The sequence below is a fragment of the Felis catus genome, chromosome C2, assembly GCF_018350175.1.
Source record: "Felis catus isolate Fca126 chromosome C2, F.catus_Fca126_mat1.0, whole genome shotgun sequence".
Taxonomy (NCBI): Eukaryota; Metazoa; Chordata; class Mammalia; order Carnivora; family Felidae; genus Felis; species Felis catus.
The window spans coordinates 124,722,323-124,740,591 of NC_058376.1; the positions used below are offsets into that span (position 1 = coordinate 124,722,323).

Genomic DNA, 18,269 nt, shown 5'->3' on the forward strand with positions numbered 1-18,269 from the left:
GAAGCCTGAGGAATTACTCTCACTCAGGAACACAGAGAATGCGGAGCATGGGCCCTGCACTTAGACTCTAGGTTCAACTCTCCACTGATGACCTTGGGCAGGTTTCCTCCACACATGAAAGTGTACAGCTCAATGAATTCTGAAAGTGAACACACCATGTAGCCAACATCTATGTCAGAGAGTTGAACATTACCATTGCCTCAGATCTTATATTAGAAATTTAAGTTTGTAGGTGACCTTTCTTTTTATGACAAAACATATACTATGTTAAAGATCCTATAATAAATCCCAGGAAATACAGAAAAGTAATTCCCAAACTGTCCCCTGATGAATGCAGGGTCTCTGTATTTTTATGCCTACCCTAAACCTGCCGTACTGAAGCAAAACAGAAAGTAGAGGTATGGGATAGGAATAAAGAACAGGGATGTATTAGAGTTAAAAAAATGAAAAACAACTCCACCATAAGGGATTATTTTATCAGGGTGTCACAGGAGTTTCAGTTCAGTGCATGGTGGATATAGAAAGCTGGAAATGATGAGTCCTGGAGAGTGGATTCACTCTGGGATGATCAAAGGTGATATCCCTATATATACAGGGACAGTGGGCACAGTGCATGACACAGAGGGTGAAACTACAGACTCTGGTAATGTTTTCTTCTATTCTGGGAGGAAGAATTCTTGAAGACAGTTTCAGGGGTGATGGAGGATCTTTCTTCTCAAATCTTTCTGGTCTCTACAGCACCTCTGATCTCAGCAATCTATCTTTCGCAGATCTGAATATTCAGGAGACTCCTAATGAGGATCCTTCTTGATATTCACACGTGGAAGATTTTCCTCAGGGGAAAATAAAAGGCGGTGGGGGGACACATACCTGCTCTTTGACCTCAATGTTATGCTCTCCTTCCAGAATAAGGGTGACGGCTTGCATAATTTGCTTCCCATGTGTACTCATTATTTTATCTATATGCTGCAAAATAATGGAAAACCCATAATTATTATCTGGGGAACAGAGAAAAACACCATAGAAAAGAACAGAAAGCTTCTCAAAGTTAAACAATATAATACATAACTGCTTGAAAGAGCACTGCATACAGAACTAGATACCAACGGATGGTGTTTATCATAGTATAAAACTGCATTTTGCCTTCTCTCTCTCTCCCTCTCTCTCTATATATGTGTACACATATACATATAGAGATATACATTATGTACACACACATACATATATATTTTACATTTTTCTGGATGACTTGAAGATAAAGAGAACACAGACTTGGCCTGATAGAATACAGGACTGCAATCACTGGGGATCCTCAAGCCCAAAGATATTAAAGAAAAAGGAATTTTAAAAATGTATGGGGAAGGGGGAGAAGCCAGAGACATGGAAAATATGGCACAGATTTACTAACACCCTGGCGTACAAATGTACGAATAAGGCTCAGAAAACAAGCGAGGCACAAAGGAACCACCATGGTTCATCTACCTGAATGTCACTGACACTGTTGTTCATGGGACATTAGAGAACAAGGAGAGGGACCCCACGAGGCTCAGCCTCTCCTGCTTTGACATACACCCACTGTTCCCCATGCTGACATCTTCAGAGGTCAATCCAGTAAATGTTGGCAGGGTGAGGAGCTATCTATGGAATAGCACTGAGAAGGATTCTTTAAAGGGAAAGAAGCAGAGGCCCCAGAGGTAAGTGATTTAGGCAGATGAGAAAACCCACTCTGGCCAGCAAACCAAGTAAGAATAAAGTGACATATCAAGGCCGGCTCACATCTAGCATGGAGTAAGGAGAGGGAGACAGGACAGGCAGTGGAGGAGTGCAGGGTCAGGTGGCTATATGGTAAAGCAGCTCCCAGAACACCTATGCAAGTGATATTGATACTAACTTCAAACTTCTTTGAAAGGGGCAGCATTTGAATCACTTCTGGGCAGATATCGATGGGAACAGTGAGGGTGGGCAACGTTTCGCACTGCACATGCAGGGGTAGTTCATCCGGAAACCTGGATGATTTTACTTACAGGCCGAGTAGAGAGGAGATTTCTAAGAAGTCCCAACGTCTTCATCAGCACATTCAAATCTGAATCTGATAATAACCGGAAGAGCTGTTCAGTACTCAAGCTTCGTAAAATATCTGCTTTTATTTTTTGTTCAGCCTGAAATGCCATATTCTGAAAGGATTAAAGAAGTTTCAAGAATCATGCATAATTTGCTTTATTAAATTATATTTTAATAGTAACTGATAATTTTCAAAGTAAAAATAAAAGCTGCAGAAATCCTTAAATTTAAGTCACATTATGTTTCTGAATCCTATTAATCACCTATTAATTATATCAAGAGAAAGATAACTATAACTCCTATATACCCTCCTGTATAAGGAATATGACCATTTCCTGATATGGGCATTTGAGTGTCTTAAGATTTGTCAAATAAATACAAAATCTGTTAGTTTTAAAAAATTATTTAATTTACTTAGACTAAAAAAGGAAAAAACCCCAAACAAAAAACCAGTTCACCCATTTCTCCCACCACTGCCTCTGGCAACCACCAATCTATTATCTGTATCTATGAGCTTGATTACTTTTGTTTTTTAATTTTTATTTTTTAAATTTATTTTTGAGAGAGAGAGTGCAAGTAGGGAAGGGGCAGAGAGAGGGGGACAGAGGATCTGAAGTGGGCTCTGCACTAACAGCAGAGAGAGCTTGATGTGAGGCTTAAACTCATGAACTGTGAGATCATGACCTGAGCCCAAGTCAGATTCTCAACTGACTGAGCCACCCAGGCACCCCTGAGCTTGGTTACTTTCAAGAAATCTTTCTGGTTATCAAATTGCCTTCTGTGCACTTCAATAACAAAATTACTGCTAATGACTATACTGTGCCACCCATTTTGAGAATAACTAAAAAGGACTTCCATATTATGGGTTCAAGTTAGTAGTGGATTTTGTGAACTTTACCAGTCCTGAAACACCTAGTATATTCACAGTACTATGCTAGGGTTGATATGGCTGGGCTATATTATATAGGAAGCTCTTCAAGGGGTAGGAGATGAATCCAAATTACTAGCAACTCCAGATGGCTGGTGTCTATTTTGCTCCTTTTTCTCTTTCCTGCACAAATTATGGCTTACCCCAGCTTAACCTGAAGCTATAAAAACATCTGAAGAAAATAAAAACACAGCAAATTCCAAGTAACTCGTAAATCAACTTCTGGTACAAAAATCTCTTGTAAACTACAGACTTATTATAATACGTGGTTATTGCCCTACAGGAACTTATTTTTAATTAAGGAGCTAAGACATGCGAAAGATGAAGTTACCTAATGACACAAGGTGGCATGGCAGAGTAAAAAGAGTACTGGGCTGTGTCACAAAGACCCAAGCCAGGGGCGCCTAGGTGGCTCAATCAGTTAAGCAACTGACTTCAGCTCAGGTCATGATTTCACGGTTCATGAGTTGAGCCTTGCATCAGACTCTGTGCCGACAGCTCAGAGCCTGGAGCCTGCTTTGGAATCTGTGTCTCACTCTCTCTCTGACCCTCCCCTGCTCACACTCTGTTTCTCCAAAAAAAAAAAAAAAAAGGAAAGACTCAAGCCAAATATGATTCCAGGATTTGATATTTGGTGGTCAGAGAAGAAAGCAGCAGCTGGACGATGACTAAGGAGAATAAGATAGTTAATATGGATGAGGAGTGGGGTAAGTTCAATTTTCAACAATAAATTGTACATGTCAGGGAGGCCACAAATGAAGGCTCACAGGCCACTTAAGTGACAGACCTGGAAAACAAGGGACAATTTTGTTTGGGTATATATATTTCAAAGTAACTTCTATTAGGGGGCGGTGAAATCATGAGAGTAGGTGAAGTCCCTGAAACTCAAGTGTAAAGGGAATTGGAACCTGGGTACTGAAACTGGGGAAACATTCCCTGAGAAAGAGGTTAAAAAGGTGGCTGGGAAGAAAGTGAGGTTAAAAAAAAAAAAAAAAAAAAAGCTAACTCCTGGGAAAGAGTCTCAAGAAAGAAGTGCTAACAGCTGATGCAAAGTTTGAGAGAAAAATACCCGAAACTACTGGATTCGGTGTTTGCTTAGAAGATGATTATTTCTATCACAAAGTTTGTCTGAAAAAACAGCAGATATACATGGAACAGGAAGAAGAATATGAGTCTGAAACAGGTTCAGAACCTTTTGTCATCACTTATTACTTGTGACAACCTGGATGATTCATTTACCCTCCAAGTCCCAGTTTCCCAATTATAAAGTGGATATAAACCAATATAACTCAAAACAAGAATTAGAGATAAAACACAGTGCTTAGTGTCTGATGCATAGTAACTAAGTTGTAACTACTATAATTATATTTGAAGAAATCCGGGGGCGCCTGGGTGGCTTGGTTGGTTAAGCGTCCGACTTCAGCTCAGGTCATGATCTCACGGTCCGTGAGTTCGAGCCCCGCGTCGGGCTCTGTGCTGACAGCTCAGAGCCTGGAGCCTGTTTCAGATTCTGTGTCTCCCTCTCTCTCTCTGCCCCTCCCCTGTTCATTCTCTGTCTCTCTCTGTCTCAAAAATAAATAAATGTTAAAAAAAAATTAAAAAAAAAAAAAAGAAAGAAATCCGTGTAGGATTTTCATTTTCAATTTCAACAAATTTTATTTTAGTAAATCTTAAGGAAAAATGGTTATTGACTTCATAGTTACAAAGTTTTATAATTTAGATTATCACAATTATACTAGAAGTTGTTAGATTATCACAATTATACTAGAAGTTGTTAAGAAATTATTAAGCACTTATGCATTGTTCTGTTACACTGGGCAAGTTACTTAATCACTCTGTGCTTGAGTTTACTTGTCTGTGAAATATGAATACTCCTGGCTTATCTTATTTCAGAGTTGTTATAAAGAGCAAAGGAGACATGAAAGGGCTTTGTAAAGCAGGTAGCTTAAGGCAGGTATCAATATATTCATGATAAGGAAAATTGGCTTTCTCCATGTTTGATGTCCAGTTTCAACATGTATCCACTTTCCTTAATAATAAAATGGGAGAACTGTGGCACCCAGTGGACGTGCAACTTGCTTATATTCAAATCTGAAAGTTGACTACTCAGTCTTCCAGGTCCTCGGTCATTAGAAAACTCGGCCAAAATAACATTTTTTAAAAAGCAGATTGCAGACATTTCAAATTACACCTTCTTTAGTTTTTACTTTGATAACAGCTCCATTCTCTTTGTAAATGATGACATATATAAAAGAACGAAACATACCATTAAAGCCCAAATTCCATTCACTCGCAAAGCGGGATTTTCACTTTGGGTTAATCCACAAAGTAGTTCCACAGCTCCGGATTCTAAAATTGGCTATGATTGGAAAGGAAAAATGCACAGTTTTAAAGTCAGGTTTGCGACTGAATGTATATATACCCTGGCACTCTGTCTTTGGTTTCTTTCCTACTCTCACCCAGCTCCAAGTGACTTTCACAAGGATACAAAAATTACCTTGAGAAGGGCAAGAACAGTTCTTCTCTTAATAATTCCAACACTAAAAATAGTCCCAGTCATTTCTCTTTTCTATGTAGTTCTGAAAGACTCGGAGTTGTCTTAATTTCTGTACATTCCACACATGACCTTATGATTCCACTATCTAATTCCACATTCTCATGCTCACCGTCATTTGAGATGCTCACTCCCTGCCTGCTGCACACGTGTATCCCACGTGTTCTTTACCTGCTGGGACTATGACAACATGGTGGCTTAGACGGAACTTACATAACCAAACTCTTCTTTCCAGATTGTCAATGTTATTCCAAACATGCCGCAGAACCCATCTTTTAGAACTACTGTCAGGACTACCTATGAATGGTACGAACAAAACTGCCGCATACTTTTATAATCATGCCACGTTTTACATCTAACATAGCATACTTTATTACTTAGGATCCTTGGCTGAAAACAGGTTTAATAATTTCTAAAAAAAAAAAAAAAAAAAATTCACACCTTAGAGGAAAGATCTACTGTCACCAAAGAATGCTTAAAAGGCTACCTTTCAAGTGGGTTCCAGAACTGTCTTAAGCAATTCAGACTTACACAGGGGAAAAAAAGGGCAGTGCTTTTCAAAAAATTTTGGAAAAGGGTACACACTCCTCCACTTGTACAAATTGGTTTTGTTCTTTTTGAAACCTTTTTTGAGTATGGTGGACACAAAATATTACATTGTTTCAGTTGTACAACAGTGATTCAACAAGTTTATATATACATCATGCTATGTGTACAGCCCATCACCATATGATGCTATTACAATACCTGTCACTCCTGAGACTTACTCGTTCCACAACTAGAAGCCTGTGTCTCCCAATTCCCTTTCATCCATTTTGCCCATCTCCCCACCTCCTGTTTTGTTTTTTATTTGGAAGTAACTTCAAACTCATAAAGCGGCAAGAATAGTATAAGGTCCTTCCACTTATTCTTTTCCCAGATTCAACAATTTTTAACATTTTGCTGTGTTTGCTGTATCATTATCTCTCTCCTTCTGTATGCCCATATCCACATTTACCTTTTTCCGAACAATTTGAAAGCAGAGCATATACCCCTCATACTTCAATATGTATTTCCTAAGTACGAAGATGTTCTCTTAGATAACTACAGAGCAGTTACCAAATTCAGAGAAATTAATGTTACAACAATACTTTTGTCAAATCTATAGTCTGTGTGTCAATTTTGTCAACTAGCCTAATAAATGCTTTTATAGCATTTCCTTCCCTTGCAGTTCAGGGTCCAGTTTATTTTTAATATTAAAAAAATGGGGGCACCTGAGAGGCTCAATCGTTAAGCATCTACTCTTGATTTTGGCTCAGGTCATGACCTCACGGTTCCTAAGTTCGTGCCCTGTTCCACAGTGATAGGGCGGAGCCTGAATGGGATTCCCTCGCTCCATCTTTCTCTGCCCCTCCCCCGCTTGTGCACATGTGTATGCATGCTCCTTTTCTCAAAATAAACTTAAAACTTTTCTTTAATTAAAAAAAAAATCAATCACATTAATGATCCTATGCCTGAGCTCATCTACCTCACTTCTAACCAGACCCTGACTATATATTTGGAAGGTAGATCTGAGGCAACAGAAGAGCTGTTTGGGATGATAAATGGTATTTACTGACTGCAATCAGATCATCATCACGCCAAGAACCCCAGGACCAGGGCAGAGAAAAACAGATGGAAACTATGGCATCCTGTCTAGACTTTCTCTTCCTTCAGAATAACTCCCAGTCTCTCCCCGTTTGTTCCAAGATTTCTGCTGGCTGAATAACTGTCTCTGAACCTCCACCTTGTTACTAAATGCCTTCCTAATTATAGTCAAAAGCCTACAGGTGTTGCAATGCCAAAAAGAAACTCAACAAAAATGGAACTAGTAAATAAAGGGTAGTGGCTAACCCTTGGCTCTCAACTGGGCAGACCAGAGATATTTTCACATAGTAAAACTAACTTTATAAGGCTCCTTCCCTCCTTTATTAAAGCTTATTGTAGTTTTCCCTAGTCTAAAAACAATACATACACATGTAATTTGTAAAATGTACAAAAGGGAAAAAATATTCCCACTTGCAATCCCTCCCCAAACAACTACCATTAACATTAAACATTAAAAAGATGATTTTCCAATGGCAGCAGTTATTTCCTTGAAAAGATTTCCAATCCTGGTTTATAATATTGAGTCTTCATTTATTCTTTAGTATACACAGTTTGAAAATAGTCTATTACTTTTGTAATTATTCCTTACATTTGCAGTTGTGGGCAGTTTAGGTTAACTGTAAGCTACAATATCTTTTAAATAAGCTTCATATGCCAGACAGAAAAGGGAGAATAGATCATTAAAACTGTATTTTGAAAAATGATTTAATTTGCATGCACACCCCTCATCAAACAATTCAGAAGTAGTTTTTAAACCCCAATCCTGCAATTTCAGTTAACTGCTGTGAAAATTATTTGACTAAGCTCTAGACTGGGTAAAGCCTAGGAAGAGAAATTGATACTAACCTCTTTGCTTGGAGAAAATTCAAGAAGAAGATTACATAGCATGGAAGATGCTACTACTAGGATTTCATCTGGTGCATTTTGTAAAACCTATGGAATTTAAAAAAGGGATGCTATTAATGGTTTGGAACAATGAAGTTGAGATCATAAGAACAAATGAGAACCAAACACAATTTATCTTGTAACGTGACTTTTCGTATCGGAGAAAGAGTTAGGAAAGATCCACTTGATACCGTGTCAAACCTTACCTGGTGCTCTAATTATGACTAAGACCCTTGCACCTATCTTGCAGGAGAAGCTACAGCCCCACTGCCAGGATGGCAGGTGTTGCACAGAAAGAGACAAACACAAGTCAGGGAGGGGGTGCTCTATACGACAAGTGTGAACACCACAGGATGGCTTTGGGACAAGTTACCTCCATTTACTCCATCACATCAGACCACTTATGAAACCACAAAGTTGCCCTAGGGCCTGAAACGTTCTGATGTATGTTGTCTCTAGAAGGACCTGTTTGACCAAGAGCATGGATGAGTCAAGCTACTACACAGCTAGGGCAATGTGGGGACTGGTTTTCAGCACTGGAATCACAGCCCTGGTCCCAACCCTAATCCACTTACTAGATGTGCTCAAGTTTACTTAAATATGCTCAAGTTTACTTAACCTCTCTGAGTCTCTGAACTGAGGAAAACTGCACTTCCTTCGTAGGACTTTTGAAGATTAAATGTGATACGGTGAATGTTAAGGGAAGCAACATGAGAATAAAGAACACAGACTTCCTGAATGCAAACTTCAGTTCCAACACTAAATAAGTATACTAATTCCTTGGCTGTAAAGTGGGGATAATGGTATTGTTGTGAGAATTAACATGTGAAAAAATTTTAGAACAGTAACTGGCACACAGAAATGCAAGTTTTTAAAGTTAATTTATTGTCATAACTGTTATCATCCACCTATAACAGGTATGAAGTAAACAAACTGCCATGGACTCCCACTCAACTCGGAAGACAGCAAAGCACAATGACAAGTGTTAGTCACCATTAGCTGTTATCAGAACCTGTGGTTTCTAGATTCTAAGAGAGAAGGCTTCAGAAACACCACCACTTATATGGAATATCCACTTCAACTAAATCCTCTGCACCAGTGATCAGATCAGGATTGGACTCATGATCCCAAAAGGAATTTTAGAAGATCTAGTTATACAAACTGGAAATGGATCATCGCAAAAAAAATATTCAGAGTTAAACGTGTTATCTGCTTTCTTTAGCTAAATCAAGTCTGAAGTTCCCAAGAATAAGCAAGAATTACAAAATAGAAATAGTTCTTTTAAGACACCGCATTTTAACTCTCCTGTGCACCGTTACCTAGTTGATGAAGATCAAATCTCATATACTATGCATCCTGATCTCTGTGTTTGCCACAACCCCCTCTGAGATTATGTATCTTCCCTTGCCATATCCTTCCCTTCCTATATCCCTCAGGTACACTCCCTACCCATTCTTTAAGCCCATCCCCATTCCACAAGCTCCCTTGAAGCCCTTCCAGTCAGAAGCTGTTCCATCTTCCTCTGAACACCTCCTGCCTTAGTTTCTGACCTTTCCTAGGACCCTTATTACAGCCCACTATTCAAATTCTTTGTGCAGCCATGCCAATCTCCTTTGCTATTAACAAGTTTAAGCTTCTTAAAGGACTAATCTATCTATGGTCTAATTTATCCTGGCCCCTATCAACTGAATGGCAGTGCACAAAAGGGGTGCTCAAAGAATGTGAATTAATAAAAACAGGGGTGCCTGGGTGGCTCAGTTGGTTGAGTGTCCGACTTTGGCTCAGGTCATGATCTCAAGGCTTGTGAGTTTGAGCCCCGTGTCGGGCTCTGTGCTGACAGCTCAGAGCCTGGAGTCTGCTTCGGATTCTGTGTCTCCCTCCCTCTCTGGCCCTCCCTCGCTCATGCTCTGTTTCTCTCTCAAGAATAAATAAAACATTTTTAAAAATTTAAAAAAAAGGAAAGCAATCATTTTACAAAAATTATACTACTTAGAATCATTGGTAGAAATAAGTGAGTGCCTACCAAGGCTTTAAAAAGTTGCTTTAATAATTGACTTTAAAAATACTATTCTTGTTATATAGAGATTAATGCACTTTTACCGAGTTTTATTTTCAAATGAGGTAACAATGATAAAAACAGGATAGATTCTATGAAAATTTTAAAAGCATTACTCAATGTAGTGTAAGATATAACACTGAAATTCAGAAGCAGACATCTAACACTGACCAAACAGAATTTCACCAAAAAAAGGACAAAAAATGACAACAAATAAAATTTTTAATTAAAATCAAATGCCTATTCTTCTATAGTTTGCTAACCAATAGTTGAAAACATAGCAAAGCAAAAGGGGAAAAAAATCAATAGCCATGCAAACAGCCTTTGAACAGAAACCTAAAAGTATCTGAAATAAATCAATGATTTACTTCCAAGCTTTTAGTATTACATTTTGTGCAACAAAGTAGTAGGTTGATACACTCACATGTACCCAAGTGAACGAAATCCTTCTACACCAAACCTTTGCCCAGGTAGAACTAGCTAGAAACAGCATGTTGTTCCACTTCTGATTCATATGAGCTGAGCAATTAGAGAAAATGGCTCCAGAGGAAATATTTGGGAATTATTTTGGGAAACAGGAGAGCATTAAAAAAAAAAAAAAAAAAAATCTTGAATGGACAGAATCAATGAATCCAGATTATGCTACTATGAAAAAGGTGCCATCTAAAAACAAGAGTGCCGATCGCAAAACAGCCTTCCTGAAGAGAGCACTGGTCCAACTCTTTCACCTGGTGCTAATACCCCACCCCTCTACCACAGTATGAAGACATCCTTATGCCTCCTACCTACATGGACCATACATAGTGTTTCTGCTCATGCTGTTCCTCCCTCTGGAAAATCCTCCCGCCTTCCTTTTTTCCCCTCAAAGCCCCACTTCGTATTTTTCCTGCCTGAAGCCTCCCCTATTTCTACCACAATGATGTCTCTACTGTAACCTGAAGCTTTAAGATGAGAGCAAGTGGTCTGTAGTGTGCCCAGAGATTTTCATAGTAGGTACTGAAAAACAAAAACCAAAAACTTAAATAAAAAAAATTCTGTCAATTAAATGCAAAGTGTATGATGACTTAAAAAAAAAAAAAAAATGGTGGACCAGAGACCAAGTTGACCTATGGTTCTGTAATGTATCGGGGGGGAGGGGGGGGGCGGCGGACATCAGCAGCCACCTGATGCCTAGTTGAAGTCTTGATTCAGACTTATTTGGCCTGAACGACTTTTTTGTTTTTGGCCCTCAAGGAAAGCTATAAGACCAAAGAAGTGATATTGGTGTAGAGAAGCAGAAGGTAACACTGTGGTAAAAAAAATAGCCAGGGATTCCCAAAAGACTAGGAACAAGTTATATCTCTAAATGGCTGATTTCTTTCCTTCTTATAATTAAAAATTACAAAGACTTTGGATCAAGTGTAAAGTGTAATAATACCAAACATACAAGGAGATAAGATGAAAAACTAAATTTTCGTTTAAGAAAAGATAACTAGGCACCTGCTTCCCTGTCACACTTGAGATGCTGACCCTGGGAACAGGTTCAGCAGACCTTGAGATGCTTACAACATCAGATTTGAGGAGATAAATATTCAAAATGTTTTAAACAAACATCAGCCATGCTCCTAGACCGGGAGGGCGGTCAGCTACCTCAACTCACGAAAGACTCTGTGGGAATGGGTGCTGCTTGCTGCTTGCTTCTTACCTTCATTAAAGGTTTCCACACAGCATGATCCTGGAAACTGGTTCGAAGCTGCTGCACAGATCTAGATAAACTGTGCAAACATCTACAAAGAACAATCAAAATTAGCTTCAAAAGAAGCTCAAACTTTTACTTTTCAAACACACTGCTTGGCATTTCACTAATTACTGATATGCACTTCAAGTATATCTATAGACATTGTTAACTCAACTACTTCAGGGCTTCACGGGCTTTTCAAGCTAGCTTCTCTGTTAAACGATGCTACACACTGTATGAGTTCACCTGAGAATACTTTTGAGTAACATTTGGATTCTGCGCTTACTCAGTGAAGGTCCGGAAAGGAAACAGGTTAAACACACGGCAAAGGGTTTTTATTCAGACCATTTAAAGCTCATACCTGACGGCAGCTAACCGCACCTTGACACTAGACTCAGACAAGCCAGTCACAATTCGGTCCATCATATTTTCAGTCTCAATGATCTGGAGAAAAAGGTTAATGCTGCATAAATAACAACATGAAGACGACAAATTTCACTGCTTGTAAATGCAAGTATGTTAATATCCATCAGACGTTTAATGTTGTTTTTAGCAAGAGTTTTGACCCCTGGAACGATCATTTTGTGGTGGGGGCAGGCAGCTAGCTCATCAGAAATATCTGATGAAATACCTTTCATCAGAAAGGTAGTACTACCCACTAAGGACCTGCCAGAATGCTAGGCATTAAGGGGGCAGGTTTTTTGTCTATTTTTTACAAACACTGAAAACAGTAGCTACATGGCATAAATATTGCAGAGGTGTTGTGTAAATAGTATTGAGAAAAAGTAAAAGATACAACTGAATTATCATTGGGCAGGTTCCTGCCAGAGTGAGATTCTAGAAAAATCGTAGTCCACACTCAGCCCTGTATGAAATCTGCAAGTTTCTGACAGAGCCAACCTGTGACTACTTTCTTACCAAGCAAATGGAAACTAAATATTTAGAAAAGTAACCCCTGCCATCTTTTTACTGTAACTCTATGGCCTGTTACTGCAGTCAGAAAGCTTTTTTTGCTTTTTAATTTAAAAACAAGATAGCTTACAATCTTCCTTCATTTAAGCAATGTATACATACAAAATAAATACTGTGTGGAAGAAATTAAACTTAACTTGTGTGGTCCTATGGACAAACCATATATTAGAAACAATACTAACACAATCCCAACAAAAATGTTAACAAAAAAACCTAATATTCGTTAAGTACGTCTATGTGCTAGGCATTGTGCTAATAAGCTTATTACATTATCTGATTTAACCCTTTTTCAGGCATTATTATGATTATTCTCATCAGCATATTGGGAAACTGAGGATTCTAGATGATATAGAGTTTGCCTGGGATTACAAAACTGAGAGGAACCCAGGCATCTGACTCCAGAGTCCTGATGCTTAGCCATGCTTGTGATATGGCTGTGGCTACAGAAGTGTGCCTGTGTTCACGAGGTTGTCCCCAACATGAGTGACACATTAATGGGAGTCCTCACTCCCACCTAGGAGAACACCTGGCTGGGAGAACACCTGGAAAGATCAACCTGGGGAGCTTAAAAAACAAAAACAAAAAACCTCAGGCCAATTAAATCAGATTCTGTGGAGTAGGGCTCAGGCACCTGTTGGCAGAGTCCAGTGCGTAGCCAAGGCTAAGGATCACTGAGCTAGACCAAAATGACAGGAGTTAGAAGGCTGACCTCAGAACAGGAGTGGGTGGGAAATCTCCAGATGTTCAAGCCAAATGGGAAGAGAAAACAGTGTTGAAATTAACAGTGGTGTGGTGGGGAGAAAAATACCAACTACTAAGAACATACAACCGTACTTTAGCTATGGAAGAGGAATAATTTTTTATGTATCAATTTGCAGGTTTCAAAGTGACAGAAGAAAATGTACATATTGATCTACTCCTCTCCCCAGACCAAATATAATCTCACCCTTACTTGTATGCACATCACCCTGTCCTGTTCCTTCTAGGCCCTCAGCTTCTATCTACTTTTGACCCTCACAGACCTTGCTCCCTGACCTGTATGCCCTGCTCAGACACACCACTTAGTAGGCAGATTCCCCGTTTCACTGTCCTTCCACCACTCATTCCTGCTTCATATCCCAGACCACTGATACTACAATGGAAGTCACCAAACCTGGCAGCCTGGTCTCAGTATATGCTATCCCACCTCAGCAGGACCTTCATTCCTGGGTCCATCAGTGCTGCACTGACCGGCAAGAGATTCCAATATCCCCTAGGATGGTTGCTTCCTATTTCAAATTCTTCCCACCTCCTCATGCCCTAACTCCTTCTGTGCCCACCTCATTTTTGCAGGGACCTTGCTTTCTTCCTGGGACACAACTTCCTACTTCCCACTAATATGTCTCCAATATTTCTCTTCACTCTTTGTTGAAGTGGGGTACTTCAAGCTCAAAGCCCTTCCACCCTGATCCAGCAACTACTTTCCACACCTCTTTCTTGCATCTTTATTCTGCCCCACCCCACTGGATCCTTCTCGGGCTACCCCACTGCCCATTTCCACTTTGACTTAAAAAAGACACAAGTGCCCAAACTTTAACCTCTTTAAGGTTAAAGATTCTTTATTCCAAGATTCTTTATTCCAAGAATAAAGTGGTGGTGCCAAGGGGTGGGAGCATATGATTACTCTCCAAGAGCTGATTATTTTTAAGATGGTACTTTGGAGATGGAGAACAGTTACTAGACTGTCTGCAGGTGCTTAGGAAACCTGATTAGGGGCAAGACTTGAAAGAAGCTTCTAGAGGCACTGGGGTGGCCCAGTCAGCTGGGCATCCAACTTCGGCTCAGGTCATGATCTCATGGTTCATGAGTTCGAGCCTCGTGTCAGGCTCTCTGCTGACAGCTCAGAGCCTCAAGCCTGCTTCAGACTCTGTCTCCTTCTCTCTGCCCCTTCCCCACTCACACTCTCTCTCAAAAATAAACATGAAAAAAAAAAAAAAAAAAGAGGCTCTAGATAATGTTTACTGGCCACATCCAGCCAAAGATGTAAATCTGCCAAGGGACAAGTGTAGCAATCATTAGGCATATAGATTTGCTCTATAATCTTGATCAACTCACTTGACCTCCCTGGGCCTTCAGTAAAATCAGGGAAGAGAGCAATGATTATTTGACTTCCACCCCCCCCAAAAAATCACGTTAGATGGGGCAAAATTATCACATTGTTCAGAAGTGACATGGGAAACAAGGTACGGTAGAAAAGACAAGATAGTACAGGTCTAGTTAGACAGGAGGTCAAAATCAGGGAGCGGGCAATTAAGAGCAAACAGGGCACAGCTCCTATTTACATGCCCACATTTACTTATTTAGTCAGTAAATACCTGAATGCTAGACATGGTTTTAAAACTTGAAGACAAAATGGTGAGGGAGAGAAAGCCCTTGTTCCCACCAGACTTACAATGTAGAATAAGCAAGTGCAATGAACTATTTAATGAGTGCTATGACACTCTATGGAATCTATGGAAACTATGTTAGCAAAAAGCACTTTAGGAATGACAGGGGCCATACGGTTTAAGGCAGACAGAGTGAAGTAAGCATCTACAAATGGTGAGAGGAAAAACATCCATTCTCAGACTAGGATGTTTTACTACTGGCTGGGAAATGGCCATCAATGACCTTACCCGAGAATATTGAGGCTTAGGCCAGCAGACAGTGGAGAACTATGTTAGCAAGGCAGTCATTATAACCATCAGAGCAGAGCCTCATGCTTTAAGTTTCCTGGGGGTGTGGTGAACGGTATTTTGGAGATGGAGAATAGCTATATTCTGGCTGCTAAACCTTTCCCCTGTGTTAGGATATAAAATAGTAGGACTATTTGGAGGTATCTTCTCTTTTATGTACAAGGTGACCCTTCTTAGGTTACAGTCTATCCAAATGTCTACAGGAGGAGGCCTGGATTTGTAACCAAACTTGTTGTGGAGAGACTTTAGTAACCCTGCTGAAGTTCTCGAAAGCCCACTATTTGAATGCCTGGTCTACTTTCTCCATCAAGGTATCAGTCTAGGAGCAAAATAATGCAAACTCAGAATGTGAACCTAGGATTCCGATCCACAAAGGTATTCTAAGAGCCTATGTGAATGAGCAACATGATCTAACTATGGTTTTGCATTCTTGAGGGTACTGAGGTCATCTGTGCAGGGATAAAAGGAGCATGATAGTGAATATACTGACCAAAATAAAGATAAAAATGTGATTATAAGGCAGAGAAAGGTTTGGAATCAAATTCAGAGACAAAATTTTCAGGTCACCTGGGAAGGAGTTGGCATTGGCTGTTGCCATAGCACTCTGACCCCCATGAAGGTCTAATAGAGTATCAGATAACTTTTCAGACCTGGGGTTAGAAAGCCAAGCACAATAAAACAGCTCTCCATGGTGCCTTTTAACAACTTCGGTACTGTGCTACAAAGCCTTGATAATGATGGAGAGCCAAGTCCCAGCCCCTGCAAAGGATTGGAGGTCTTTCCAGCCTATAAGAGCAATGCCAAGTAAAGCTTGAAATTGTTCTGCCTCATGATTCTTGCTGAAGATTCCCCAGCCACAGTTCAGCAAATATGCCCTACGGCACAGCTTGTGAATTTGCTTTAAAAAAAAAAAAAAGGGAAGGAAAGGAGGGAGAAGTGCCTCTGTTACACAGACACTGTGCCTGACCAGGAATATAAGTAGTGATGAACCTTCAGAGTGGAAGTGCCATTTTCCTTTCTTTGCTCTTCTCAGGGGCCTGGGTTATAAACTTAACTACAGAATTAACTCATAAAAGAATGCTGCATTCTAAATTGATCAAGTTTTAGGTCAATGGACCAGGTGCTATGCATTTCTCTGCTGGTGTCTTTAGTCTTCATGACTACATGCTTTTGCTAAGCTTTTTTTCTCTGTCATTGTGGCTCTTGCAGGGGTAGATGAGGATCTGACACTTCTGTTATTGGGACAGTAGAAACCTATGGCCTGTGGGAGTAAAGGGCAGTCAGCCTAGAAGGTGCATGGGGGAAATGCAGAACCCAGATAATCCTAAGGTTCCTGGAACACATGGGAATGTTAATAAGATGAAAATGGCCTTGGCTTATAAGGAAATTCCCTAGTCTTCAATGAGCTCTAGTGAACTCACATTTTAGTTGTGGCCAAGTCATATACCATCTTTTCCTCAGAGCATATGAAGAACTGGAAGAGTCAGAATTAAAAACAAGACCCAACAATTCTTCCAGCATGACCCTGGATGAAGCGTTTTCCAGTACTAGCAACTTCAGATTGGACTTTGAACTGTGATCGAAACAGGTCAAGCAGAGGATGCGAAAACCAGGCAGATTCTTAGTGGTGTCAAGAAACTTCTTAGACAGCTCAAAGTGGGTGGGTATGGAGTTAAGGGAGTTGGATGGTGAAGTGGGCATTTTCTTAACATCAATTATTTATGCTAATGTGCACAATGGCCAGGCAAATACAATTCAATTCCAGGTAGGCTAAATCCCAGAAAGTTTTAACAGAGGATGACAAGAGAGAACTGGTCAGAAAGAGTGAAGACTTGGAATCAAACTCTGTAAGTCAGAAGAGGCAGTTCTAAGATCTAAGCAGTATGTTATTAAATCCAGAAAGTCTAGTTAAAGCAGCAGGGACTAGCAGCCAAGCAGGATGCAGCACATGGAGGTCAGGAAGAAAGAGTAGGTCTGACAAGGAAAAAGGATCTACAATAGACACTGAACCTATTAGGTGTGGATGGCGACTCTTTCGTCTAATAAGCGTTGATGTAGAGGAGTCCCAGGGGCCACCATTTATGGTCTAGCCCCTCCTAAAACTTATTTTTCTAACGTCAGTGAAATCAAGAGACTCGTTTTAGAAACAGGGTATAGGCTGGAAGGATGGAGAGGGGCCATGAGATGACAAGATAGACCCTAAAGTGAGAGAAGCATGTACAACCAGCTCATTTGGTGGACTGAGTGGAATCAACAGGGGTCTGGAGAGGGATCCATTCCTAAAAATGGAAAACCAAACTTTCCCTAGGTTTTAGGAAGTGACCATACTGATTTTGCCAGAGAATACTTAACCAAAAGACATGATGCCACGCATATCATGGAAATGCACTTAATATTTCTAATTCTTGAGTACATCCTTCACCAATTCCTTTATTAAAACAAAAGAGCAAAACACACACATACCCCAACAGCACATGGCCTCCCATGAAACAAACAAGGGGCAGCTGCAACTCCTGCTCCTGAACAGGTTCAGCTGGGAAACCAATTCTCTGACTACACTCTTCTCAATGCCATTGAAAGTAGCAGACTTAACTATCTGAAAGAATTAAACACAGGTATGGTAATTTTTTGGTTGAAAAATGTTAAAATCTGAAGAGGATTTAGAAATAAATTCGTCCAACTTCTTTAGTTCATCAAAGAGGTCTCTGCAATTCAGGAAGATTAAGTCACTGGTCAAGGTTCTCTAGGCAAATGGG

The 18,269-nt window shown here is 40.0% G+C and overlaps 1 protein-coding gene across 3 annotated transcripts in view; it reads right to left on the reverse strand.

Moving 5' to 3' along the window:
* Positions 1-18,269, reverse strand: part of ARMC8 (armadillo repeat containing 8) — a 107,408-nt gene that overhangs the window by 18,266 nt on the left and 70,873 nt on the right. For all 3 annotated transcript variants that reach the window (XM_019810661.3, XM_019810660.3, XM_003992063.6), the window contains 6 exons: positions 12,189-12,271; positions 11,795-11,876; positions 8,016-8,102; positions 5,256-5,348; positions 2,025-2,174; positions 871-966 (listed from right to left, as the gene is read on the reverse strand). In XM_019810661.3, coding sequence (XP_019666220.1) covers positions 871-966; positions 2,025-2,174; positions 5,256-5,348; positions 8,016-8,102; positions 11,795-11,876; positions 12,189-12,271 — 591 coding nt within the window. The remainder of the gene's footprint in view (positions 1-870; positions 967-2,024; positions 2,175-5,255; positions 5,349-8,015; positions 8,103-11,794; positions 11,877-12,188; positions 12,272-18,269) is intronic.